Raw genomic sequence first — 27,390 nt, 5'->3', positions numbered from 1 at the left:
GGATTCACCCCGAGGGCCACGGGCTCTGAAGAACACGCCCGGTGCCATTCTGGACCCGGCGCCCAAGTTGCTCTGCCACTAGCGTGACGTTTTGTCACTGCGAGCGGAGCCTCCTTAGGGACGACGTGATGCTAAGTGATGTTTTCCTCCCTCTGGCCAGGGCTGATGTACAAAAAATTGGGGCTGGAATCCTCGGTTCAGAGCTGTTCATCTGTGGGAGGGGAGCAGGGTGTGGGTGTGTGTAGGGCCCCTTAGGAGAGAGGTGGCCTGTGGGGGGACAGCCTGGGAGAAAGAGGTCCTTAGCTCTTTGTCCTGATCTCTGACCTCGAGCGGCGGCATGAAGCCCATCTTTGTCTCTGTCCTCCACACACAGTTACGTTCCTGCCCCCCGTACGGGCTGTCTGTGGGCTGGCGGGGAGCCCCGGATTTAGGTTCTTGGCGTTGGCCTCAAGTTCGTCCATCTCCCGGGACCTCCTTCCTATAGGGGCCACATGCCATGCTTTATACACAAACATGATTTGCCCGATTGTGGCGGTCTGGGCCTGGAACAATTTTAATTAACGGGAAAATGGTCCTCAATGTGCTGATTAGACCTCTTCAGGTACAACGAGATAAAAGCCTGGTAATTTGGATGGAGTACTCTTCTTAAACGGTACTCCGTGCTCAGCAGCCAATGGCGAAGCCGGGCTCTCCCCCACCTGGTCCAATGAGTAATTAAGAGAGGGCTTTTTCTCCCCCCCTCCCTCCCTCCACGCCCCCCCCCCCACCTAAAGCTTAACAGGTTGGTGTATAATTTGGAGACTTTCAGGGGTGTCATGCTAGGAGCTCAGGCAAGAGACAGCATCTTCTCCCAGGTCCCCAGGCGTGTCCTGTTCTCGCCGGAGAGTCCGGACGGCGCGGGCAAGGCAGGGCGCGCTTCCCGGCCCACGTCCGTCTGCGAGGGCCCGTGGCCATGAGCGAGCTGGGCGCGCAGAAGGCCGCGGAGGGCACCGTCTCTCGCCTGCTCAACGTGGTGGAAAGTGAGCTCCAGGCGGGGAGGGAGAAAGGCGACCCCACGGAGAAGCAGCTCCAGGTCGTCCTGGAAGACGCCCCTCTCTGGCAGAGGTTCAAGGAAGTCACCAACGAGATGATCGTGACCAAGAATGGCAGGTGACTCTCTCTGCGGCCCTGCTCGGGCCGGCGGGGCTTGGCGAGGGAGGTGAGACCCCTGGACTGTGGAGGAGGCGGCTGTGGGCTCTGATGAAACACCCTGGAGAAGAATCATCTCCCACGCTTCTCCGGCCGACTTAATCTCTCTGAGCTCGGCAGGGAGGCGGAGGGTGAAGCCCCTGTCATGCCTGCCGGTTCAGTAGAGAAGTTCTGGGAAACTCTCTAAAGGGGGGCCTGCCCCAGGGGTGCGGGGATGAGCTCACCTGTCAGAAAGTAGCGGCTGTGTCTGACCCGAGCCCTAACTTCGTTCTGATAGAGGGAAAGGCGACTCCCTTGGGAAGCTGGGTGGTTTCCCTCTCAGTCTACTAAACTTGCCAGAGATTTCTGACTCGTTGAAGCTGGGAGCAAAGGGACAGATTTAATCATTGGCTGTCACTGCATCTGCTTGCTGGGCTGTGTTTGCGGTGTGTGTTCAGATTGTGCGTGTGCGCGTGTGATGTGAGCCGTTGTGATCACAGGCAAAGAAGCTGGCAGGTGCCCCCGAGGGAGGGGAGACTTCTGTTTTCTCATTACAGCAGATTAGGGGTGAACTGAACCTGGTCTCTGTCGGCATTTCTCGGATTCGGTTAAATCTCGTCCGCGAAGGGGCCGTCCAGGTAATTCTAGACGTGTTCACTCGGGGGAAGAGACACGCGTATGTTGGAAAGCAGTCTTACGGCGCCTGGCGCTTGGGGGGGGGGCTCTCTCCTCTTCCGGTTCTCGTGGTCACAGCAGGACAGAATGCCAGCACGTGATTTCGGGGGGCAGGCAGGGCAGGACCTGACCGCAGCCCCGGGGAGCAATACAGAACAGTCGGGCCCGCTGAACTTCTGCAAGCTCTTGTCCGCGTGCAAAATGCCCCCATGCCCAGGGCTCGCTTGCCCAGTTCGGAGTGAGATGCCCAGCGCAGAGAGGGAGCCGTCTCCCGCGGCCTAGGAGACTGCGGCTGAGCGCTGTACGTGACCTTGAGATGCTCCATGACGGACAGTGTACGGCCGTGAGGGCAGTGCCAGGAATGTCACTCTTAGACTTATGTGTCCCTCTCGAAACAGGTCCCCTCCTTATGTCATGTATTTCTTTTAATATCTGTAATTGTTCTTACTCTTGATCAGTAGCTACAGATTGATGTAGCTCTTTTTCTTTAAATACATTTATTTTGATTGTTGATAGTGGTACAGATGTCCCCCATCCCCCCCTTTACCTCCCTCCGCTCAGCCCCCCTCCCCAGGTCTTCCCCACACTATTGTCTGTGTCCGTGGGCTATGCATATAAGTATATAAGTTCTTTGGTTTATCCCCCCCCCCCCGCCCGAGATATGTTGGTCTGTTCCATGCCCCCTGCCTGGGGGCTTAGAAAGAGATATAAAACATGTTTTTAATGTCAAGGAATCACCTTGGATTCCTTCCTGGGTTTACTTTCCGTTCAAAGATGGGTGGTGGTACAATTGTGAAAGTTTCATGATGTCGGATAGCAGGGAGGACTTTCCGCTTAGTATTCTTTGTACTTACTGGGTAGAGGGTACAGCAACACTTAGCCTCACACCATCTCTTTGGCGGTCAGGGGGTCATTTATAAACAAAGAATAAGGGGCCGTCACCAAGGAAAAACATCCTTCATCTCTCACAATAAGGAATAAAGAAGTTTCTGACCCTATGATAAAATCCGATGTAATAATATGTCACAGTGGCACATACGTTCTCTTGCTCTTGCCTTTTTTATCTATTCAGTTTTTTCCCTCCATACTTAAAATGTAAGATTCTTCACATGGTTGAAGTCACCTACTGTCAGCTACGCCTTGTAGGAAAAGTCTGGTTACGGTCAGCTCGGTTTTCTTACTTTCTCTGGAGGCTGCTGCCTGTCCCGCAGTGAACTGAATCTTTCCTTAGGTTCTCCTAGGGTTCCTGACCCTCTCTGGGTCAAGAGCTTGCCAGGAGGTAGGACGCCCCCTTTGTTCCCCAGGTGAAGAAGGAAGACGAGTCTCTAGACCATTGCTGGGTTGGTAACGAGGGAGCTTGATCCGGAGCGACTCAGCCCTGGCTCCACGGACTGCATCGTTAGCCATGCTTCCTCCTGTTCCCGGTGTAGACGCGTCTTTCTTGAGTCGTCACCTCTTCCACGCTCTTCTTCACCTCTGTTTCCCCCTTTTCTCTTAACGACCTATTTCAATGTCTTCTTTTTGCCCATTTCCTCGGATGATGGCCCCGCTGTGTCTCCTCTAGATACCGGCTCCGTCTCTTCCCCAGCGACTCCTGAGCCCGAGGCGGGGGCACTGTGCCCTTCTCTGTGGAGCAGGGTGTTCCTGGCCGTTAACGCCCAGCCTGGGCCCTTCATCCACATTATGTGAGATCCCGGTGGGCAGTGGGCTTTTTCACTTTCCAAAAGCCTCGGTTGGGGTTGTTGGCTCCTACGCACTTGGGGTCTCGTTCCGAGTGACACCAGCAAGCTTCGCAGGAGCACAGGACAGACTGATGGAAGAATGAAAGGGCTTGTTTGCAGGTGGAGAGCTGTTCATATGCACCGACGGAGGCTCACTCTGACACTGATCAGACGTAGTAGACAGAGAGGACTTCCCCTGAAAAACACGGAATTATCCCCAGAACCTGGGCTCCTGCTGCCCCCCCCCCCGCTCTGTTCTGTGGCCTTTTAATACGTCTTCTTCCTCTGCTTTAGTGCTTCTGCCTCCTTTTTTATTGAAAACTTTCAGTGATTCATCGTCAGTCCCTCAGAGATAACGTAGCAATTAGAGTCCCTTCCTTGAGTCATCGCTGGCTGTCAGCGCTGAGTATTTCACTGTGCCCTTTGAGCTTGGAGCGTCTATTTTAGGTTGTAGAAAAAAGACCTACTTCCGGCTACTTCAAGTTCTCTTTGTTTTCATGAAGGAAACTTCCTCAGGGGAAAATGCTACCTTTCATGTGTATTTCCATCCCACTAAATTATTTTGACTTGATTCTGACTGACTTTGCCTTGGGCAGGTACGTCCATTTGCTATCACCAAATAAGTGTTGGGGGTCCTCAGTTGAATTTGCCAGCCATGTGGGGGCGGTTGGCGTGGCGAGCTGGTGTCCACGGTTTCCAGCAAGCCCAGGGCAAGAGCAGAGAAAATGCAGGTTGCACCCCAGGCAGATACCCATACGTGTGCCCATACCCAGACGGTCTCCTCTCAAGCTGACAACTGAGATTTATGAGGAGCACATGTATTTGTGTGATCTGCCCTCACACACACACACACACACACACACACTCCCAGAGTTCTGAGGACTATGACTATTTCGGGAACATTATAGTTCTGCAGGGAGATGGAACGACACCTCCTGTATTTTGCCTGTATCCCCCTCTGCTGTTCTCCCACCCACACCTGAGTTACCTCTGCCCCTTTCTTCCTGCAAATCTCACTCCTCCCAGACTCTTTTGGCATTTTTACTGCCAATGAATATTCCATGTGCCACTGTACTTTGCTCATCTGTGCATCTGTTGGTGGATGTGGGTGTTATTGTGCCTCATGAACGATGCTGCCGCACACACTTGTACTTCTGCGCGGATGCGTATTTTTCTTTCTCTCGCACACGCACCTAAGAGTGGAATTACTGAGTTGTGTGGTCCTTCTGCATTTCATTGGTTGAAGAGCTGCCAGCCGCCTTTCCAAAGTGGTTGGACCTTCTCCATGCCCACCTGCAGCGTACGAGGGCGCTGACCCCTCCACGTCCTCCCCAATGCCGGCCACTGTCCAACCAGGTGAGCGAGAATCGGTGCCTCCCTGCAGGTCTGGTTGGCTTCTCCCTGCGGCCAGTGCTGCTGGGACTCTTTCCTGGGTCACCGTTTTCTTGGAACGTCAGGTAGAACTGCACGGAGCAGGAAGGGAGCGAAGTCAGCCGGGTGCCGTCTGGCATTCACGGCCATGCTGCATTCTTTGTGGGACCTGGCATGCTGCAGTTGAGAGAGAGTGGAGGGCGCTCGAACCTATTAGCAGCAGATGTGAAAATTGGGATTTCTTGTCCCCTTTGCCTGAGTCACACTGGCTGCCTCCTTCCTCAACAGTCCAGGCTTATCCGGACCTCAGGGCCATTGTACTGCAATTCCTTTTGTGTGTTGACATCACCCATTTAAAATATGTTTTTAGTGCTCTTTAGATGGAGAGGAGGGGAGAGGCAGAGATAGAAACATCCATCAGCTGCCTCCTGCACGCCCCCTACTGGGGATCGAGCCTGAAACCCAGGCGTGTGCCCTGACCGGGCATCGAACTGGGACCTCTTGGTGCCTGGGCGGAGACTCAACCGCTGAGCCACATGGGGCGGGCCTGAGATCACCCACTTTAGTTCCTTCACGGCACTCTGGCAAGCTACAATTATTTCATATGTTGAAAAAAAGTTGTTTACCTTTTTGTGCCCGGACTTCTCAGCTCAAAAGTAGGGTCCATGAACGAGACACCGGGGCTGCAACTTTATGCCACTGAATTCCCACAGCCAACCGTTCCTGGCATAGAGCTGGCCCTTCAAGCCTTTGTTAAATGAGTAAATAAATCTCTACTCAGGTACTCAGATTTAGGACAACACCACAGGGACTTCCTCTCTCCTTGTAGCCTGCTCCTATGTTACTTTCTAGAAGAATCAGAAAGGAGGGAGAGCGAGAAGTTGTGGCAGGAGAAGACGGGGGGACGACAGAATAAAAGGGCACAGGCCGAGCTTCCTGAGCCTCAGTCTCCTCGTCTGTAAAATGGGCGTAAGAACACTGACCGCCTGGGGCGAAGGACAACATCCGCGAGGCAGAGGCACAGGAAGTCTCGGGCGCAGAGTAGACCTCAGTCTGTGTTCACTGCTGTCGTTGGGACAACTCTGTCACATGAAACCATCTCTTAAATCGTGAGTCGGAACTGTACGAAATTCCCTAACTTCTGCCCCACGAACAGCACGGCGCTGGCTGTTCTGCGTGTGGAGATGATGTGACGTCAGCTCCCTCTTCTTACCTTTACCTGTCCTGTCTGTCCTTCCCGAGGGGACTTCCCTTGAGTGTCAGCGACGCCCGTTTCGGCCCTCTTTTCTCTCTTCAAACAATAAAACAAACGTGAGCATTTCAGGAACAGCCCTGGCCCAGAAACCGGGCCACCCCCTGTGCTCTGACCGCCCGGGTCATCTCTGCACCCCACCTTTGCGAATCCCCGTGGGTGGTGGCGGTGCTCCGAGGAGGTCTGTGTTCGCACTCCGCCGGTGTCACTGACATGACTGAAAACGTCACAACATATTGTGGAAGGACATAAATAGTTTAGTTAAGTACGCCAAGGAGAGAATAGATAAAAACCCTTCTGCTGAAGAAAGAACAAGAGAATGTACCACTGGCTGAACTCACATGACACGGGTGGCCTCCCTGGAGGGGGGGGGGCGAATCATCGTTTCTGTCAACGTGAAAGTGTAACGCATGTCACTGAGGGGACGGTGAGGGAACACCGCTCAGGTGAGGCCTGCTTTGGGGTGCATCCTCGGACACACTGCTCCCCTGTAAATGTGTCGCTTCCTATATGCATCCTAACCTATTTATACGACCCTCTCTGTGAGCCCAGCCACACGGCAGGGAGAGCCGGTTCTGCGGAGGGTGCAGGGCAAGAGGAAGCTGCCAGGACCTGCCTCTGCCCACAGGTAACCCCAAGGCCTGGGACGACGGTTCAGCTGTGACCCTGGTTCAGCTGGGGAGAGACATGGAGGTGACAGAGAGGCATTAGCATCCTCTTTGTTGAGAAACAATTCACTTACAATCAGAGTCACCCTTTGTAAGTGCCCAGTTCAATAGTTAGAAAACCCACACAGTTGTGCCTTGATCACAACTATAATTTGAGAACATTTTCATCACCCCTGAAAGACACCCCATGGCCATTAGGCGTCCCTCCCGCCCTCCCCGAACCTCTTACCTGCAGAGAGGAAGGCAGAGGGCAGGAGGCAGGCGGGGCTGATGTCCTTCCCGGCCACTGCCCACGGCGAGACGCCGACCAGAGGCAGAGCTGGGCCGCTGACGCCTCGGACATCGACAGTGTGGCCAGCATGTCCAGGGTGCTCGTTAGGTGCCAGGCATTAGAAGCAGCACTTTGCACGAATTAGCTCATTGAGTTCTTTTTTTAATGAAAAAAAAATATTTTTTTGCTCCTTTTTTTTTTTTTTTTTTATCCTCACCCGAGGACATTTTTCCATTTTTTGTACAGATAGAGTGGGAGGGAGAGAGAGAGAGAAACATCGACGTGAAGGGACACATCGAGTGGCTGCCACCCGCACGACCAACCAGGGCCGGGGACAAACTGCAACCGAAGTACATGCCCTTAGCGGGAACCGAACCCGGGTCTCTCCGGACCGCAGGCCGACGCTCTAACCGCTGAGCCAAACTGGCCAGGGCTTTTTGCTCCTTTTGAATTCTCGCAGCAACTTCGAGGCCGGGAGAGGGTGATGATGGAGTTGAAGCCGGAGGGTTCAGCAAGGCGGTTCAGGGCTATGTATTCAGGGGGGTGGGGTTGGAACCAGGCAAACGGGACCTGCGCTCAGAATCTGGAGACTGAATCTTCCTCAGGGCCACACAGAGACATGGGCCGTGGTCCCTGCCGTGGTCCAGGCTCTCTATTCTGCCGAGAGCCACCTGGAGGCGGTCCCCGAACAGAGCGTCGGAGAACAGGACCCCACTGTGCGTCCGCAGTTGCCGGACTCAGCTGGAAGAGCAGCCAGAAAAGGGGCTGGAAAGGAGGTGTCAGTGAGGGGGCTGAGCCACGGGAACGAAATCCTGTCAATGTCCAACCAAGCTGGGCACCACTGCACGGAGGAGGATGTGCCCGGTGACCCTCCAGGTCCTCACCTGTCCTCCTCTGTGCCCCTCCCTGGCCGCCTTGGACCCGTCTCTGAGCAGGGAGCCCACCCCAGTTTCCCTTTTCATTCCCCCCCGCTCGCTCCCTGCAGACTCCGTAGAAACCCCCTTACGTGCTGAGGACACTAGACTAGGATCTCTGAAGCAGCGACGTGCCCACAGCCTGCCTGGGGGCTTTGGAAAAGCAGATTCCGACTGAGTAGGGCTGGAGTGAGGTCCGAGGGTCTGCACTTCGGTAAGTTTCCAGCTACTCTGGTGCGCTGGCTCGTGGACCCCTCTGAGTGGCAAGTGTCTAGGCTCTCGACGGTTAGCTTCTTGATGCGGGCATGCAGATTTTTTTTAATTTTTATTTTTCTTTTTTATCCTCACCCGAGGACATTTTTCCATTTTTTGTTCAGATAGAGCGGGAGGGAGAGAGAGGAAGAGAGAGAGAGAAACATCAACGTGAAAGGGACACATCAAGTGGCTGCCACCCACACAACCAACCAGGGCTGGGGACAAACTGCAACCGAGGTACATGCCCTTAGCAGGAACCGAACCCGTGTCTCTCTGGACCACAGGCCGACGCTCCATCCACTGAGCCAAACCAGCCAGGGCAAGGGCATGCAGATTTTAAAAGCGGAGTTGAGCCCTGGCCGGTTTGGCTCAGCGGTTAGAGCGTCGACCTGCGGTCCTGAGAGACCCAGGTTCGGTTCCCGCTAAGGGCATGTACCTCGGTTGCAGTTTGTCCCCGGCCCTGGTCGGTTGTGCGGGTGGCAGCCACTCAATGTGTTCCTTTCACATCGATGTTTCTCTCTCTCTCTCTGTTCCTCTCTCTCCCTCCCACTCTACCTGAACAAAAAATGGAAAAATGTTCTCGGGTGAGGATAAAAAAAAATAAAATAAAATAAAAGCGGAGTTGACAGGTGAGACTGCACCTGGCAGCCAGGTGGGGTGGGGTGTGCCTGGAGACCAGGTCTTCAGAGGGTAGATTGGAGTCACTTTGGAGGTTTGATGAAGGAAAAATAAACCGAAGGGAGTCAGAAGGCAGGTGGTGGAGTAGCTTTTGCAAATACGAGTAAGCACCTCCTGGCTGCGTGTCCCTGGGGACAGCAGAAGGACCCGCGAGCCCAGATCCCTGTGTCCAAGGGTGTCCCCTGAGCACAGGTTCTTTCCAGGGGCTCATGAAAAGACGGCTTCACTGTCACGTCAGTTCAGAGTGTGCCCCTTCCCCCGCTTCCTTCTCAGAGGTTGTGGTGCACACTGGCAGAGTAAAGGCCCTGAGAAGTCCTGCAGGGAAGGAACTGGTCTAACATTGTACAGCGGAGGGTTCCCCCCACGTACTTTACCGTGACAGCCTGTGTCCACTGTGTCCTTCAGAGCGCGGCCCCTGTGAGACGGGGAAGGCCTGCTTGGCGGCATGAGTGTGAGAACCCACGTGTGCCGGGAGGAGGCCTGGAAAAGCTGCCTGTGTGATGGTGTTTCTCACACACACCTGGGAACTCGGTTCCTCCGTCAGATGCCTGAACTGGTGGCTTTCAGACTAACATGGAGCACGGCGGAACCCCAGCGCGACGCGGGGAGGCTCAGCTGGAGTCGGGGCTGCGGTCCTGGCTCCTCTTTGGTCTCCTCCGTGCATCCCCCGGGGTCTCAGAGTGGACAGATGGCTGGACACGGGGCGGGGTCCCTCACACTCACATCCCTCCTCTGGCTCAGGTTCTGCCTTTTCTTTCAGACGGATGTTCCCTGTTCTAAAGATCAGTGTCACGGGGCTGGACCCCAACGCCATGTACTCCCTCCTGCTGGACTTCGTCCCCACCGACCGGCACCGCTGGAAGTACGTCAACGGGGAATGGGTGCCCGCGGGCAAGCCAGAGGTCTCCCGGCATAGCTGCGTCTACATCCACCCCGACTCCCCCAACTTCGGGGCTCACTGGATGAAAGCGCCCATTTCCTTCAGCAAAGTCAAGCTCACCAACAAGCTCAATGGAGGTGGGCAGGTACGGTCTCGGGCGGCCCGGCCACCAGCCTCTTCGCGAAGCCAATCAAGAAAAAACAAGGGTGCATTTAGTCAATTAGAGGGGTCCTCACCGGCCTCTTCTCCCACAGAAGCCAATTACTCCCCCCGAGTCCAAACGTAAACAGGAATAAACAGCTCTTAATTGGTGCTTTCAGTTTTTAATGGACTTCCTGATGTGAAGAGAGAGCTTACTTAATCATGGGCCCTCTCAGGCTTCCGTCTTGCCCGCTGTAAGCCGCGAGGGAGAGGTTGGTGGTGCATTTTGTTTTGTGATTTCCTCTCCCCCTTTTTGGTGAGAGTGGTGTGTTGGCAGTGGACAGATGCCTTAATCGAAAGCTGCTCCTAATGAAATAATTGCTACCTGCACTTGAGCATCAGGATAATTATCAATAGAATATGGAATTAGCTTTGGGTTTGCAGAAAAACGATCCAAACCAGCCTCCGCCGAGGGAGGTTTATTTAGGGTCTCCAGGGAGGGGCAACGAGGCTTGGGGGCTTTGCTCTTTTGTTTTCTCCGGTAGGATGACGAAGGCTGGTTGCTGTGTGGGGCGGTCGCTCACCTTACGAAACGTAGAATTTTGGTTGGGGGGGTTAGAGGAAAAGGTCTGTTCCTTCCCCATATATTTTGTTTTCAATCCTCACCTGAGGACATTTTTTCCCATTTATCTTCATATAGAGTGAGAGAGGAGAGGAAGAGGGAGGGAGAGAGAGCAACATCGACGTGAGAGAGACACATCAACTGGTTGCCTCCGACCAGGGCCGGGGACAAACTGCAACGGAGTTACGTGCTCTTGATTGAATTCGAACCCGAGACTCACTAGTACTAGGGCCAATGCTCTAACCACTGAGCCAAACCGGCCAAGGCTGCCCCCCCATACTTTGCTTGGCCAGGCTCCTAGGAGTTCATGTTTGGGGGCGAGGGGACCCGCTGCACCTGCAGTTCTCGGAAGGTTTCAGTTCTTTACTACAACGGGACATGGATGGTTATTGCCGCCGATTTCGCAGCACGAGGTGGTCAGCCCCTGTTCGGGCGGGGGCGCGGGGCGGGTTTCCCGTGACCGTGGTGTCAGACACTGCCCGCTGCTCCCAGGCAGCCCGTGGAACACGGCCAAGGTCCGTGTTCTGAATGTCGGCTCCCTCCCAGGGAGGAACCAACATGCTTTCACCACGGGGCTGGGAATGGGGAGAGGAGACCAAGGCAGCCAGGGTTTGGGTGGAAAACTCTGTTCCTTAAAACACCCCCCTGGAAAGCCACCCCAGGCTCCTGGAAGCGCCAACGTTATGGTCTCTGGAGCGTCTGGGGACCGTCCCTCTCCTCGGATCACGGGGTGTGGTGGCTGCGCAGGTGGCTGAGGAGCTGGAACGGTGGGGCTGAGCCGGGGCGGCCCGGCCAGCGGGCCCACTGCCTGGGCGGCCCGGCCAGCGGCATGTCTTCCTCTGCTTGCATCTCCCAGATAATGCTGAGCTCCCTGCACAAGTACGAGCCCCAGGTCCACATCGTGCGCGTGGGGGGCGCCCACCGGATGGTCATGAACTGCTCCTTCCCGGAGACCCAGTTCATAGCGGTGACCGCCTATCAGAACGAGGAGGTAAGGGTGTGCGCCCCGGGAGAGCGTGTGGGCCGGGGAGGGTGCTGTTGCGGCCGTGACCACCCTGGGACCACAGGCAGGATTCCCGGGATCCAGATGCACCCGGCAGAGGCGAAGTTACAAACAGTGGGGTGGCCGCTGGCCGCTCCTTCCGCCCGTTCGCCAAAGGCCCACGGAGCGTCCTTTCCTGGTGCCGGGGGGCGGGTCCTGCATTGTAAGAACCCAAGGCCACCCGGGGCTCTGTCTGCAGGGCCGTGCCCTTGGCCCGCACAGAGCTGGGCGTCTCTCCTGCCCCAGAAGCCAGTCTGTGGTCACTGAGCCCAAGCGGCCCCTCCGGCAGCTCGTGTCAGGCTGGCTGTCCTGCGTCGGTTTAGCTGAGCTCACGCATGTCCTTTCCCGCCTGGCTCGAGCCACTCCGGCGGGCGGAGCTGAGCCACCAGAACCTGGCCCGTGCGTGGGTCCGGGCAGGATGCCTGGGTCCCCCTGTACTCTTGGGGGTCCAGGCCTGCTGGTCATCAGGAGCACCTGTGGAGGCTTGGCTTGTTTCTGATTAAACTTAAACGATTTTTCAAAAATGTGGAGGAGACTATAGGTTCAGCTGCGTACGAAAGGCACGCGGAGAAAACAGACTGAACTGGTCATCGTCACGTCCCCGGAGAACGGATCACAGGGCGGGAGGGACAGAACACGTGTTCACCTTTTCTCTTCATGCCCGCTGTGTGCTTCCGCTCTGTTTGTCGACTGTGTGGGCTTGTAAAGTGGCCATGTGGCCCCTTGAACATAAAGCCTCCTCCCGGCTCCTGTTCCTGCCGCCGCCCCGGGGCCAGGAGGACGGCGGCTGTCTCAGGCCCTTGCGATGCCCAGGTGTGTCGGCAGGTGTTTGTCCAGGGTTAGTACCTGCCGATGCTCTACGTGCTGGGGATCCGCGATGAACGCAACATGTGCGCTGTGTCCCCAGCACGTATGTCCCAGTGGGGAGAGATGGAGACCAAAGGCGTATCACAGATGTATCGTGTGTCTGAGACGCCATGTGGGCGTTGATGTGGGCGTGTCTGTGGCCCCGAAGGAAGACAGCAGCCTGAGGCCGTGGGAGGCTTTGTGTCCTGTGCTAATGGGCCCGGGGAGCGGTTGTTTAGGAATCAGGGAGTGAGGCCGACTGCTCTCCTGGTGAGGCGAGACCTCACTGCCTTCCTTCCCACTGTGTCCCCAGCGACTAGAAATGTGACTGAGCTGGGGGAAGTGTTCAGTCACAGCTGAGAACGGTGAGTGAGTGAGTCAAAGCCAGGAGGCCGGTGTAGCACGTGGGACTCTGCTCCTTTCCAGTGCTTGGCCTCTGTCCGCCCGCGGTCACCACACTGGCTGTTCTCACCATGGGCCGCGGTCACCACACTGGCCGTTCTCACCACAGGCCGCGGTCACCACACTGGCCATTCTCACCACAGGCCGCGGTCCCCATTCTCACCACGGGCCGTGGTCACCGCACTGGCCGTTCTCACCACGGGCCACGGTCACCACACTGGCCGTTCTCACCACGGGCCGCGGTCACCGCACCGGCCGTTCTCACCACAGGCCGCGGTCACCGCACTGGCCGTTCTCACCACGGGCCGCGGTCACCACACTGGCCGTTCTCACCACGGGCCGCGGTCACCGCACCGGCCGTTCTCACCACGGGCCGCGGTCACCACACTGGCCGTTCTCACCACGGGCCGCGGTCACCGCACCGGCCGTTCTCACCACAGGCCGCGGTCACCACACTGGCCGTTCTCACCACAGACCACGGTCATCGCACTGGCTGTTCTCACCACGGGCCACGGTCACCACACTGGCCGTTCTCACCACGGGCCACAGTAGAACGTTCTTGCCAGAGGGTGTGAGCGACAGTGGTTTGTGGGAAGGGAGCAGAGACGTGGAGGGGGAAGGAGGGAGAGGGGAGTGATCTGAGGTTGCAGAAGTCCCCAGGTGAAGGTGAAGTGTTCTGTCTGCTCCCGCGCGTGCTGCCCTCACTAACTCTTCTTGTCTTTGTGAACGTAAGATAACAGCTCTCAAAATCAAGCACAACCCCTTTGCCAAAGCCTTCCTGGATGCCAAGGAGAGGTGAGTGGAGACTTTCAGCAAAGTCTGATGCGTTGCTTTTTGCAAATGTGAAATCTGCGATCATCCAGAAAGGAGCTAGAGATGAGCCCTTGCTGTACCTTTAATAGGAGTATGCTTTTACTATTCGATTCAGTATTGAACGTGATCGACACAATTCAACAGACTCCTACGTACCTGCTCCTTATAACAGAGGCCTGGGAGAGCCCCAAACTGGCAATGTTTGGTCACCTGTTTTACCATACAGTCTTTTTTAAAAATTATTTTATCCTCACCCGAAGACATTTTTGCATTCATCTTCAGATAAAGCAGGAGGGAGAGAGGGAGGAAGAGAGACAAACATCAATGTGAGAGAGACACATCGACTGGTTGCCACCCACATGACCCCAACGGGGCAGGGGACAAACTGCAACCCTTAGCAGGAACCGAACCCGGGTCCTTCTGGTCCGCGGGCCAACGCTCTAACCACTGAGCAAAACCGGCCAGGGCTACCATCGAGCCTTAAAACCAGCTCAACCACATTTAAAAAAATAATGGACGGATCTAGATTTTATGTGGTTCCTTCTGCCATCCCCAAAGATCTCTGAGGACTGTGGTTTCAATAGCTGGATTTTACGAAGCTACAGTTAGCCTGGGAAGGCTGAGCCGTTCGTATGAGTAGCTCATGAAAGGTGAGAGGGTCACACCGCTCAGGTCTGAGGGAAGTTCGACTTCCGGGGTATAAACGGTCATTTTCCCACTTGGGGCTGGTGACGGCACTCTGTGTCTTCCCTTTCCATTCGGGGAGAAAACGAACCAGTGGCACTTACGGTTGACCTCTCTCAAGGCCTGGAGCGTTGTTCTGATCGCCGTGGGGAGCGGTCGGGTTGTGTTCCCTGGGCTTCGAGTCCTTTTCGGTGCCTCCTGTGACCGTCCTCCCCGGGGCTCTGGTAACGGGCAGCTGTGTGAACAGCTGTTTGTCCATGTTTGACTTACTTTCGATGACGTAGAAGGCAGACTTAGAGCTTTTGCAGACCAGTAAGGCTTAAAGAAAACCTGAGATGTGAATGAGAGGACCTGAGTTCGCAATGGCAGTCGCTGGTGAACATAATCAGACTCGAGGACTCTGAGTAGGAGGTGCTGACGCTGAGTCTGAGTGGCCGCTTCCTGGAGTGTGACCTGCCTACATCCATTTATTTTTCTGAGGTCCACTTTTTTTTTTTTTTTTAAATGTTTTTGTTGATTTTAGAGAGGGAAGAAAGGAGACGGAGAGAGAGAGAGAAATCAAAAGTGAGAGAGAAACACTGAGCGGCTGCCCCCTGCACGCCCCCTACTGGGGATCGAGCCTGCAACCCTGGAATGTGCCCAGACCGGGAACAGAGCTGGCAACCTTGGTGCGTGGGACCACGCTCAATCCACCGAGCCACCCAGCCAGGGCAAGATCCATTTTTTAACTCTTATTTCCCTCACAGGATCACTGGTGGGTCTAGCATATCACAGGGAGGGCTATGCCCTGAAATTCTCTGCTAATCTTAGCTGTCCTGGAATTTTGTCAGGTGGGACCAATGGCCAGAAATCACAAGGTCAAACTAAGTAGAGAGGGTTATAAATATGGTACATTGGAGTCACCACGAATTTCAATTCAAAGAACAATTTCCCAGGTTGGTAAAGTGCCCCGGAGGAAGGCGAGCAGGGATGGACAGTAGGTTCAAGAGAAAAGGGTGTTTGATTACAAGCAGTGCACTGCTCTCCGGAGAGACTTTCGGGCAGACTTTGTGCCGACCTGGGTGCCCAGCTGGACAGCCAGGTGCATTTTGTTCCTTTTTCAGAAACCACCTGAAAGATGTCCCGGAAGTGGTCTCCGAGAGCCAGCACGTGGCCTATTCCCACCGTGAGTTGGGTGAGCGCGGGGTGGGAGGCCCCGGGTGACGTAGGAGCCCATCCTGCCACGTCAGACTCTTCACCTGTCGGGACTACTCATGGCCTGTTTCAAATCTTCCATCGAGACCCAGCGGGTCATTTCTTCTGCTCAAGACAAGTCTATGCCCTTGCAAGAGTTCTCAGAGAGTAGAGACAGAGAAAGACGCAGAGAGAGATAGAGGCAGAGAGCAGAGACAGAGACAGAGAGAAACATTGTTATATAGAAACACAAGTGCTTTTGGCCTGCAACTTTGCTGAATTTGTTTGTTAGTGTGTGTGTGTGTGTGTGTGTGTGTGCACGCGTGTGTGTGTGTGTGTGTGTGTGATCTTTAAGGTTTTCTCCATATAAGACCATGTCATCTGTGAACAGAGATTATTTTATTTCTTCCTTTCTATTTTCGATGCCTTTTCTTTCTTTCTTTTCATTCACTTATTTCTATATTTTGCCTAATTGCTCTGGTAGGACTTCTGGTGCTATGATGAACACACGTGGCAAAGATGGGTGTCCTCGCCTTGCTCATGATCTCCAGGGGAAACTCCCCGGATGACTGCTGAGCTGGTTGCTAGCCACGGGTGTGGCATATGTGGCCTCAACGATGTGGAAGGGTTTCCTTTTATTCCTAGTTTGCTGAGTGTTTCAATTTTTTATCATGAAAGGGTGTTACATTTTGTCAGATGCATTTTCTGCCTTAGTTGCGATCATTCACAAACACATTTCTATGAAATACTTTGTAGCCTTCTGGAGTATTCTGCAACATTCTTGCTGTCCAGGTGTGCTGGCCAGCTCCCTGTCTTCTTGCTTTCAGGACCCTCAGTGCAGGGTGAGGGGAGGCCGTGAGACCCTCCCCACTGGGCGGAAATAGGAGGTCTTCACTCCTGTGTAGCCACATGAACAGCCCTGGAGGCTGTAGGTCAGTGAGCAAGTGTGCAGCTAACACCTTCTTCTTAGACTGACCTTTAATTTCATTCAGTGAAGTCAGAAGCAGCCTAAGCTTTGAATGTCCATGAACGCACACATGCAAACAGTCTTTCCTAGGGCTGCGATTCCAGTGTTGCAGACTTTGCTAGGACCTGCCACCCGTCTACAGAGAAGCCAGTGCGGCTGCTAGCGTGGTGGGCATGGCAGGGGCTGATGGTGTCCAGGGCAGACGCCCAGTGTCATCCACACAGAAACCCAGCTATGCAAAGTGGCCGATAACCTGACTGTGGGGGTCGTCTCTGTGTCTTCCTCTGGTCTGTTCTAGTGGGAGGCTGGATCTTTTCCAGTCCGGACGGAGTGTGCACGGCAGGAAACGCCAGCTACCAGTACGCGGCCCCTTTGCCTCTGCCTGCCCCCCACACCCACCACGGCTGTGAGCGCTACCCTGGCCTCCGGGGACACCGCCAGTCCCCCTACCCTCCCGCTTACGTGCATAGAAACCATTCGCCCTCAGGTGGGTGGCTCTGCTCGTTAAACCCCTGGGGGCCTGGGCAGGGGCTGGGGTGGTGGAGGAGAGAAATGGATACACAGTAGAAAGAAGCATCTGAAGATGGAACCCCTCTCATCGAATGTCGGTGAGGTTATTGCATGTTACTGTTTTAACGTTTTCTTTGATATACTAGCAGTTGATTACTAGCTAGAACGTTGCTAGTGTTTGGTAATTTTTTAAACAAGACACTGAGTTTCCTGGTTTCTAGTGGGTGTGATTGCTCAGGGCGCTGGTGTCCTGGGCAGCTCCAGGCTTCGTCTCTGAAAGTCGGGTGAGGTGTGGGGTCTGAGACACTCGGCTCGTTGCCCTCACGGGGCTCTTTTCCACAGTCATACCCTTGGCTCAGTCCTGGGGACACTGGGCCCCGCACTGAGGCACACTCAGGAAGGTTCTGGGGAGCTGGGTCTCTCTGCCTCCAGGCTTGGGTTTGACTCAGTCGAAGGCATGCAGAACCAACCTTAATCATTTTTGCAGTCTGATTATTTTTGACGTAGACGCCCCTGTGTGCGTTTATCCTCGCTGACTGTCACCTTGTCTGTCCTTGGCCTGTGTTGGCCCCTGCCTGGTGGTTTGTGTGGGGGAGGGAGCAATGGAAACAGGGTAGATTTCTCATTCAGTTATTCATGCAACAAATATTTATGGGGGGCTGACGAAGTCCCATGTTCTGCCCATGAACAAAATAGACAAGGACTGGACCCTCATGGACATTCTATTCCCAGATGGGGAGATTGGTGTGATATACAACCAATAAATCCACGGCATGGGAGATGGAGGAGGCTGTTAAGACTGCAGTGTCAGGGACACCTGAGCTCTGTGTCTGTGGGTGGCTTTCCTGGTCACCAGCACCTGTCCCTGTGGCCCTTGGCCTGTGTCCCAACAATCTTGACGGCTGCTGTCGGGAAGGGGAACATGCAACTTGATGATTTCAGACACTGAGCAGTGTTCTCCCTCTGCTTGCTGGTCCTTTCCACGGTCAGCACACACATGCTCTCCGAGCATGTCCACCAGACCTCTTCTGGGCGATGGAAGGCGATCAGGTCTAGTTCTCCCCTGGAGGAGCTCAGGGCTACATGCATGCATGCATCCCTCAACATACGGCAGCTCTGCTGTGGTCCTGGACCTGCAGCCTCCCCGGGGGATTTGTTAGATAGGTGGGCTCTCAGGTTCTCCTTCTGAAACAGGCTGCATTTTAATAAGATCTTCAGGAGATTCGTATGCACAAGAAAGTTTGAGAAACATTCTGTAAAACACACAAGCCCACGCGCTACGGGAATGAAGGAAAAGGGCTTTGCCTAGAGGACATGGGGCACGGGCAGAGGGGGAGGGCATTCCGAGTAACAGACGGAGGTGAGCGGAGACCCAGAAGGGTGAGAGAGCCTGGCTGTGTGGGGAACCGATGAGGAACCGAGGAGGGGAGGAGGAGCAGAAGATGCAGGAGCTGAGGCAGAGGAAGTCATACGTGCCAATTATGTGAGCAGTGACTTGGCCAGGTGTACACTCCGGACATTTCTTCCTCTCTCTCCTCTTCCCCCCCTCCATCCTCTCTTCCTGGTTGTCCTTCTTCCTGTCTCTTGTATATACACTATTTACGCAAGTGGAGATTCAAAGACGTAGAAGACACTACTGTTGAGAGGTTTAAGTCCACTTAAGGTTGCCGAGAGACCGAGGTCTCGGACCTCAGAGAGCTCTCCGCTGGGGCACTGCGGCCCTTAGGCTAATTTCGAGGGGGGGATGACATGGTCCATTCTGAAAGGAGCGGAGTGTGGTGACGTGAGTTAGACTGAGCTATGTCTCCGAGGGCAAAGCTCTGCGCTCACCTGTCACGTGGAGATGAGCTGTTGTGAAGATTAAAATGTGGACGGCAGGTGGCGTATGTCTGGCATTCAGAAAACCCACGTCCCCCCCTTTTCTGTTTCCCCGAGAAAGTACTAACAGCCACTGGCACCCACAGGCAGGCCGTCACTACGGTTGGCCCCGGGGTAAGGTCATTGGTCACCACCTTTACAGGGTCCGCATGCTCCATCCACTGAACTGTTGTTCTTTCTCCAAAGTGAACTGGATAGAAAGTTCCAGCAACAACCTGCAAGTGTTCTCCGGAGCTGACAGCTGCACCGCCATAGCCTCCGCCCCCCACGCCAGCATCCTGTCGGTGCCCCACACCAGCGGCCCCATCAACCCAGGGCCCAGGTCAGAGCACCACCAACAGCTCGCCCCTTGGTTCTGGGGGGTGTATGTCGTGAGCCCTGGGGACTCGAGTGCACTCTTTCTCCGGGGGGCTTGCTCGAAGCTGCTGTCTTGACGCGCAGCCCCTGGGCGGCGAGGTGCCCACCAGGACGGCCTTGTGCTGCCGCAGGAAGGGCGCTGGGAAAGCACCTGCTCGTGTTCTGCTTTCAGAGGTTGGAGGTGTCGTGGCCTGGGCTCAGCTGTCTCAAAGCCAGAGGCTGCGGACTGTGGGCAGCAGACGGACGATGAATGTAGGCAGTGGAAGGGGAAAGTAAAGGCTTGCTGAGAATGCAAGACCTCTGTCCATATTCCTAAGCTGCCCATCCTGGGGGGCCAGCTGTGGGGGCCCGGTTCACCGCGCAGGGGACAGGGCTGAGTGTAGGGTGTAGGGCCCCCGGCGTGACTCTCACAGCAGGGACCCCCGTGAGTTCTGACTTCTGGAAATCAGAGCGGGGGCGCGGTGGGGTGAAGGGAAGGGAGCCTGCGGCCTGACAGACATGGCTGGAGTCCCAGTTCCCTATTGACTTTGAGACCTCGGCTGGGCCTCGCGGAACTCCGGCCTGTCCTGTCTGTAACAGCGTGAGCCACTCTGTAGAGTCAGAGTAAGATCCAAACGAGAAAACGCATGAAAATGTGTTGTGCCCTGGCCGATTTGGTTCAGCCGTGAGAGCGTCGGCCCTTGAACCCAAGAGTCTTGGGTTCGATTCCCAGTCAAGGGCACGTACCTTGGTTACGGGTTTGATTCCTGACCCCAGTTGGAATTGTGTCAGAGGCTACCAATCGATGTGTCTCGCTCACATCAATGTTTCTCTCTCTTTCTCCCCCTCCCTCCCTTCCACTCTATCTACAATAAATCAATGCAAAAATAGCCTTGGGTGAGGATTAAAAGGAAACGCTGTGTCAGCAGTACATTCCGTGTGCGTGTGTGTGTGTGTGTCTTAGCTATTGTCTCCAGCAGAGGTGTGTGTGTATGTGTGTGTGTGTGTGAGCTGTAGTCTCCAGCAGAGGTGTGTGTGTGTGTGTGTGTGAGCTGTAGTCTCCAGCAGAGGAGTGTGTGTGTGTGTGTGTGTGTGTGAGAGAGCTGTAGTCTCCAGCAGAGGAGTGTGTGTGTGTGAGAGAGCTGTAGTCTCCAGCAGAGGTGTGTGTGTGTGTGTGTGTGCGTGTGTGTGTGTGTGAGCTGTAGTCTCCAGCAGAGGTGTGTGTGTGTGTGTGTGTGTGAGCTGTTGTCTCCAGCAGAGGTGTGTGTGTGTGTGTGTGAGCTGTTGTCTCCAGCAGAGGTGTGTGTGTGTGTGTGTGTGTGAGCTGTTGTCTCCAGCAGAGGGGTGTGTGTGTGTGTGTGTGAGCTGTTGTCTCCAGCAGAGGTGTGTGTGTATGTGTGTGTGTGTGTGAGCTGTAGTCTCCAGCAGAGGAGTGTGTGTGTGTGTGTGAGCTGTAGTCTCCAGCAGAGGTGTGTGTGTGTGTGTGTGTGTGTGTGAGAGAGCTGTAGTCTCCAGCAGAGGAGTGTGTGTGTGTGTGTGAGCTGTTGTCTCCAGCAGAGGTGTGTGTGTGTGTGTGTGTGAGCTGTAGTCTCCAGCAGAGGTATGTGTGTGTGTGTGTGTGTGAGCTGTAGTCTCCAGCAGAGGAGTGTGTGTGTGTGTGTGTGTGAGCTGTAGTCTCCAGCAGAGGTGTGTGTGTGTGTGTGTGTGTGAGTTGTAGTCTCCAGCAGAGGTGTGTGTGTGTGTGTGTGTGTGTGTGAGAGCTGTTGTCTCCAGCAGAGGTGTGTGTGCGTGTGTGCGTGTGTGTGTGTGTGAGCTGTTGTCTCCAGCAGAGGTGTGTGTGTGTGTGAGCTGTTGTCTCCAGCAGAGGTGTGTGTGTGTGAGCTGTTGTGTCCAGCAGAGGTATGTGTGTGTGTGTGAGCTGTAGTCTACAGCAGAGGGGTATGTGTGTGTGTGTGCGTGTGTGTGTGTGTGAGCTGTTGTCTCCAGCAGAGGGGTATGTGTGTGTGTGTGCGTGTGTGTGTGTGTGAGCTGTTGTCTCCAGCAGAGGTGTGTGTGCGTGTGTGCGTGTGTGCGTGTGTGAGCTGTTGTCTCCAGCAGAGGTGTGTGTGTGTGTGAGCTGTTGTCTCCAGCAGAGGTGTGTGTGTGTGTGTGAGCTGTTGTCTCCAGCAGAGGTATGTGTGTGTGTGTGAGCTGTAGTCTACAGCAGAGGGGTGTGTGTGCGTGTGTGTGTGTGTGTGTGAGCTGTTGTCTCCAGCAGAGGGGTGTGTGTGCGTGTGTGTGTGTGTGTGAGCTGTTGTCTCCAGCAGAGGGGTGTGTGTGCGTGTGTGTGTGTGTGTGAGCTGTTGTCTCCAGCAGAGGTGTGTGTGTGTGTGTGTGTGTGAGCTGTTGTCTCCAGCAGAGGTGTGCAGGATTTGAGACGATCTGAGATGGATTCAGGTTGCAGGACGGGTTGCTGTGATCTCGCAGAACAAGTTGGGAGAACGCAGGGCCTGGTCCACAGCGGCGCTTCCCACGGTCCAGTGAGCGTGAGAATCGCCGGGAGTTGTCAACATGCACAGCGGGGACCTGAGACCCTGCATTTGTCACGAGCTTCCAGGGGTCCCGGTGTTGCTGTGGCAGGGGGCGATCATGTCTGGGAACGACACCAAGCACCCCTCCTTTCTCTGTCTCTGCAGCCCCTACCCGTGCCTGTGGACCATCGGCAACAGCGGCGGGGGCCCTGCCGGGCCGGGCCCCGAGGTGCATGCCGGGTCCCCAGGAGCGTTTCTCCTGGGCAACCCCGCTGTGACTTCGCCCCTCTCCACCCAGGCACCCTCTTCGGCGGGCATGGAGGTTCTGGGGGAGCCCTCGCTGACCAGCATCGCCGTGTCCACCTGGACGGCGGTGGCCTCGCATCCCTTCGCGGGCTGGGGTGGCTCGGGCGGGGGTGCGCGCCATTCTCCCTCCGCGCTGGACAGCTAGGCAGGGTCCGAGGGCAGGCGTCCGCAGAGGCCCTTCTGTGTGTCGAGCGCTTGGACACCCCGATTCCCGTGAGTGAGGCTGCAGGGTGCGGTGGGCTCTCCGAAGCCGACTGGCAGGTTGTTCAGGGTGGGGATGCCAGTTCCGTCCTAGGGTCTTTCTGCCGTTTCCTTTCTCGTTCTCGCTTTCTCTGCAGTGGACCCCTGCGGCGCTTAGGCCACGGCGGTCCGTTGAGTACCTTCCTGTGCCTTGCCCTGCTCCCCAGAGATTCTAGACGGGGCACTTGCTCGTCTGTGAGGGTGCACCGCTGGTAGGTGAGCTGCAAGGTAGCCTGGAGCATGTGTGGCCACGAGGCTTCGACTGGGAGGGCAGAGGCTGCCATTCAGAGTGAAGTTACCAGAGACAGAGCCAATCATGCAGTAGAGGGGGGAGCCTGGAACTGAGGAGGTGAGGTCACATCACTCCCTTGCTCAGACACCTTGGATGGCTCACCAGTGCCTGTAGACTGGAGTCACACCTCCTAACCACAGGAGGGCCTTTACCACTGGCCTCGCCACCTCCCTAGTCTGAGCTCCCTGTCACCTGTTAGCACTGTGTTTCAGGCAAGGGAGACACGCTGTCTCGCTCCTGCATTCCGTGGATGTTCACACTGCTGTCCCTTCTCCTGGGCCCCACCCCTCTGTCCAGCCCCGCTGTGCAGACCCCACCCTCTCCTGGACCGGCCAGAGCGCCACGCCCTGCAGCCGACGCTGACCTGCCAGGTCAGTGCGGAGCCGATGCCCCCGCCCTGGCGCACTGCATCTGGCCTGCTCCCTGCTGGCCACTGCTCGGCCTCTGCCGCGGAGCTCGCCTCACTCGCCTGTGCGTGTCTCCCCCCAGACCGTGCGCCCCCGGGCAGCCTAGCCTTGTCTTTGTCCCCCACAGCTCCTGGTTCTGTGCCTTGTCTATTGTAGGTGCCAAATAAACATTGGCTGAGCTGAACCGGTGTGACGTGTGTTTGCTAAAGGACAGTGCGGAGGCGGAGCCCAGGGACACGCTGGGACAGCCAGTTCTCAGTGCTGACGCACGGACATGGTGTGGGCTGGATGGCTGCTCCCAACACTGCGCCGGGGTCACCCGGAGCACCTGCAAACAGATTCCTGGGCACACTCCACACCTGGGGGATCCGAACTGCGGGGCTAGAATCCAGCAATTTGCATTTCAAACAAGGGCTCCAGACAATGACACCCAGTCAGGTTTGAAAAAGACTTGCCTAGAATAGAGAAATAGAATGATAAATGCTCTAGGATCCTCAGTTCAGGTAAGGATTCCAATCTCTGCCCCAGCCAAGGTCATCGCTGCAGCCTGTGCCCCAGCCAAGGTCATCGCCGTAGCCAGTGCCCCAGCCAAGGTCATCGCTGTAGCCAGTGCCCCAGCCAAGGTCATCGCCGTAGCCAGTGCCCCAGCCAAGGTCATCGCCGTAGCCAGTGCCCCAGCCAAGGTCATCGCCGCAGCCTGTGCCCCAGCCAAGGTCATCGCCGTAGCCAGTGCCCCAGCCAAGGTCATCGCCGTAGCCAGTGCCCCAGCCAAGGTCATCGCCGTAGCCAGTGCCCCAGCCAAGGTCATCGCCGTAGCCAGTGCCCCAGCCAAGGTCATCGCCGTAGCCAGTGCCCCAGCCAAGGTCATCGCCGTAGCCAGTGCCCCAGCCAAGGTCATCACTGTAGCCAGTGCCCCAGCCAAGGTCATCGCTGTAGCCAGTGCCCCAGCCAAGGTCATTGCTGCAGCCTGTTCCTCAGCCAAGGTCATCGCTGCAGCCAGTGTCCCAGCCAAGGTCATTGCTGCAGCCTGTTCCTCAGCCAAGGTCATCGCTGCAGCCAGTGTCCCAGCCAAGGTCATTGCTGTAGCCTGTTCCTCAGCCAAGGTCATTGCCGTAGCCAGTGCCCCAGCCAAGGTCACTGCTACAGCCTGTTCCTCAGCCAAGGTCACTGCTACAGCCTGTGCCCCAGCCAAGGTCATTGCTGCAGCCTGTTCCTCAGCCAAGGTCATTTCCGTAGCCAGTGCCCCAGCCAAGGTCACTGCTACAGCCTGTTCCTCAGCCAAGGTCACTGCTACAGCCTGTGCCCCAGCCAAGGTCATTGCTGCAGCCTGTTCCTCAGCCAAGGTCATTGCCGTAGCCAGTGTCCCAGCCAAGGTCATTGCTGTAGCCAGTGCCCCAGCCAAGGTCACTGTTGCAGCCCATGAGCAAAGTCCCTGTTTCATTGGCTCTCCTTGGCCCCTCCTACCCACTACTGGATGTGCTGATAACCCAGGAGCGAGGTGTGTTAGACCTGGGCGGGGTGAGGTTCTCCCAGCACTGCCGTCACACTGCACTTACTGTTACTGACAGCGGTCACTCGGGATGTCGTTGAGGGAGTCAGAGGTTCCGCCCGGAGCCCGGCAGCGGTCAGCTGCCCCCACCACTATTCACCAGCTGAGCCCACTCAAACCCGCCCATGACCAGCCTTCACCTGAGCATGCGAACATGGCCCTATGGAGCCCTGGTTCTTTCTACGGAAAACAATCCTTCACCATGTGCCATTCCTCCTGGGACTAGATCTCGGAAACAATGTCTGCAAAGCGCTCACCGCGCCCAAGGTGGCCTGGCCAGACTCCGGGTCCCTCGTGTGTGAGTGACGGAGGCTGGAGGTGCCCACACCACTGCCCTCTGCAAAGCTGCCTGGGCAGCATGTCCCCAGACAGGACTCTGGTTCCCAAGTCCCTCCGCGAGGCCATCAGAGGCCACTAAGGTATCAATGTATCAGCATCTCTGCAAGGTGGTATTTTGGTAAGTTGTGAAAAGTGTCCACGTCTTGTTCTGTCAGAAGCTGAGACTCCCGTGGCCTCCCGTGGCCCCTGCAGGTCAGGAGCAGGCCCTTCACCGGTCCCTGCAGCGGGGGTCAGGCACCCAGGGCTTAGCAAACGCAACTGCTCTCAGGAAACCTAGGTTAGTCTCCCCCTTCCCGCACCTCCCTGGCGGAGCGGACTGCAGACGCCCGGAGCACAGTGCGGAACGAGGCCGGCACCTTGGTTCCCTTTCGGCGTCCTTGCTCAGTGAGGTGCCGCAGGATGCGTCAGCATGGGCTGGGCGGTCTCCGCAGCCTGGGGTGCTGGAACCTGCGTGATGCTGAAGCAGCCAGTGCGCGGGCAGCTCTGCGGGAGGCCCCCGGGGAGCCCCGCAGCCCGAGCCTGTGCTCCCGGCATTTCCCCAACCCGGGCTCCTCTCTGCCTGGAGGAACAGCACCGGTCTGCTTACCGGCTACACAACCACAGCCTCAGGCTTTAGAGAAACTGCCCCCCAGGCCGTTATAGAACAAACGGTGCCACGCTGGGCCGGTCACACGAAATTGCGAAACTGAACTCCCCCTGCACAGAAAGTGAGTACCATCCTCTGGGCAGGGGTAGAGATTGTCGCTCTTCCCAAGGCCCGGTCTCTCTGAAAGTGTCCCCCCTTGAGGGCCCCGTATGGCCATGCGGCCTCACCAGCCCCCTCTCTGCCTCGGCCCGTAGCCTGGTGCTCACCGGGTGCTGCTGATTCCCTGACGCCCCTCGGCGGGCGCCCCCTAGGGGGAGGGCGGGGAGGCAGTAACTTAGGAGGGTGAAAGCACTTCAGTTAGTAAGACAACAATCTCAATAAAGGCTCTTTGAAGCCTGTTAGATGTCTGCCCCGTCCCCATACCTTCTTGTCCCAGAGGCAGGTGGGCGAGTCCTTGGGAAACAGGTGGGCAAGCAGAGGCGTTGACCCAGGGGCCTGCCCGGGACTGCGGGGCTTCCCACTGCAAACCAGGCGGCACGGGCCCGCCCAGGATGAGCTGGTCAGTCTGCACCAGGAACACGTGCTGCGGGCTGGCCAGCGGGTGTGCAGGACCCTGCTGCTGTGCCCACGCGGAGGTGACTATTTTCCTGGCACAGATGGGCAGAGGAGTGGAAAAGCTGAGACAGGTGCTCCTTGTGGCTGGAGTTCCCGCCGCTGCACTCTCGCCAGCATCCTGCAGGTGGGGCTGTCGTACCGCACAACTGTGGGCGGAAGGCAAGTGCTGCTGGAGCCGCCAGAAGTTTCCTGGGTGCAGTTAAAGCAGTTGCTTGTTCCAGGACCCACCACCCTGTCCATCTGTCCAGCTCTATCGAGCGTCTCCCTGCCAAGGGCTTGATCCAGTCTGAGGCCTGGAGGCGCTGCCTATGATCATAAGGTTTTCTTCTCTCGAAGTTGTTGCAAAACTCCAGGCCCAGAGCACCGCCCAGAGCTGGTGAGGTTTCACCTCTGGACCAAGAACCACTCTCAAGTACAGGCAAGGGGTCCCCCCCACCCCGCTCCGCCGAGCACTGCAAGAGGCCCTGGGCGCAGTGGTGAAGTGGCCCAGGATCCGTTATTAGGTGGTTGATGAGGAGGGGGAGCCCTAGCCGCGGGTTTGCAGGGAGGGGAGGTCAGGAGATGAGCATAACCTCCTTCCAGTGCCCTGCCCCTGGCTCACAGCTGCCGTGCTGGGTCTTCCCGGGAGCTGGGCTGGGACAGAGCTGGCACCTTCCTGCAGGCCCTGAGTCGTGCAGAAACTTGGGGTAACCGCAACTCTGTAAGCAAGGGCTTCAGTGTGCACAGAAATGTATGAGTGTGTATACTGGGGAATTTGGGGGGGGGGGCGAGGGGATGGGGTAGGAGTAAGGGATCCAGTGTTTTTTGTTTTTTTTTAAATTCTCACCCGAGGACATTTTTTCATTTTTTGTTCAGATAGAGCGGGAGGGAGGGAGAGAAAGAGAGAGAAACATCGGCGTGAAAGGGACACATCGAGTGGCAGCCACCTGCACAACCCAGCCAGGGCTGGGGACAAACTGCAACCGAGGTACGTGCCCTTAGTGGGAACCCAACCTGGGTGTCTCTGGACTGCAGGCCAACGCTCTAACCGCTGAGCCAAACTGACCAGGGCGGATCCAGTGTTTTTAAAAAATATATTTTTATTTGTTTTTAGAGAAAAGAGGAAGGGAGAGGAAGAGGGAGAGAGAAACATTGATGTGAGAGCAAAATATCGATTGGCTGCCTCCTGCACGCCTCCTACTGGGGATCAAGCCAGCAACCCGGGTATGAGCCCTGACTGGAAAGCAAACCTACAACCTTTCAGTGCATATGGGGTGACACCCAACCAGCGGAGCCACACC

At 56.2% G+C, this 27,390-nt stretch overlaps 1 protein-coding gene across 1 annotated transcript; it reads left to right on the top strand.

Annotated features, from left to right (window-relative positions):
- The first annotated feature begins 568 nt into the window (after window positions 1-568).
- On the top strand, window positions 569-25,782 carry TBX19 (T-box transcription factor 19). The gene is made up of 11 exons (XM_036272009.1): window positions 569-601; window positions 863-1,149; window positions 9,733-9,997; window positions 11,472-11,606; window positions 13,639-13,700; window positions 15,506-15,567; window positions 16,841-17,029; window positions 19,117-19,252; window positions 21,942-22,222; window positions 23,550-24,424; window positions 25,750-25,782. Exons 1-11 carry the CDS (start codon window positions 569-571, stop codon window positions 25,780-25,782), a joined length of 2,358 nt encoding a protein of 785 aa, XP_036127902.1.
- The last annotated feature ends 1,608 nt before the right edge of the window (window positions 25,783-27,390 follow it).

This window comes from Molossus molossus, unplaced genomic scaffold (genome assembly GCF_014108415.1).
Source record: "Molossus molossus isolate mMolMol1 unplaced genomic scaffold, mMolMol1.p scaffold_m16_p_20, whole genome shotgun sequence".
Classification (NCBI taxonomy): Eukaryota; Metazoa; Chordata; class Mammalia; order Chiroptera; family Molossidae; genus Molossus; species Molossus molossus.
The sequence above is the reverse complement of the archived record's forward strand: the minus strand, read 5'-3'. Positions and strand labels throughout refer to the sequence as shown.

What these genes read in the sequence shown, in the direction of transcription:
- TBX19 (XM_036272009.1), top strand. Translation starts at nt 569, where the DNA reads ATGGTCCTCAATGTGCTGATTAGACCTCTTCAG. An exon ending in TGCTGATTAGACCTCTTCAG is followed by an intron (nt 602 to 862) that starts GTACAACGAGAT and finishes CCAGGTCCCCAG; the next exon opens with GCGTGTCCTGTTCTCGCCGG. An exon ending in ATCGTGACCAAGAATGGCAG is followed by an intron (nt 1,150 to 9,732) that starts GTGACTCTCTCT and finishes CTTTTCTTTCAG; the next exon opens with ACGGATGTTCCCTGTTCTAA.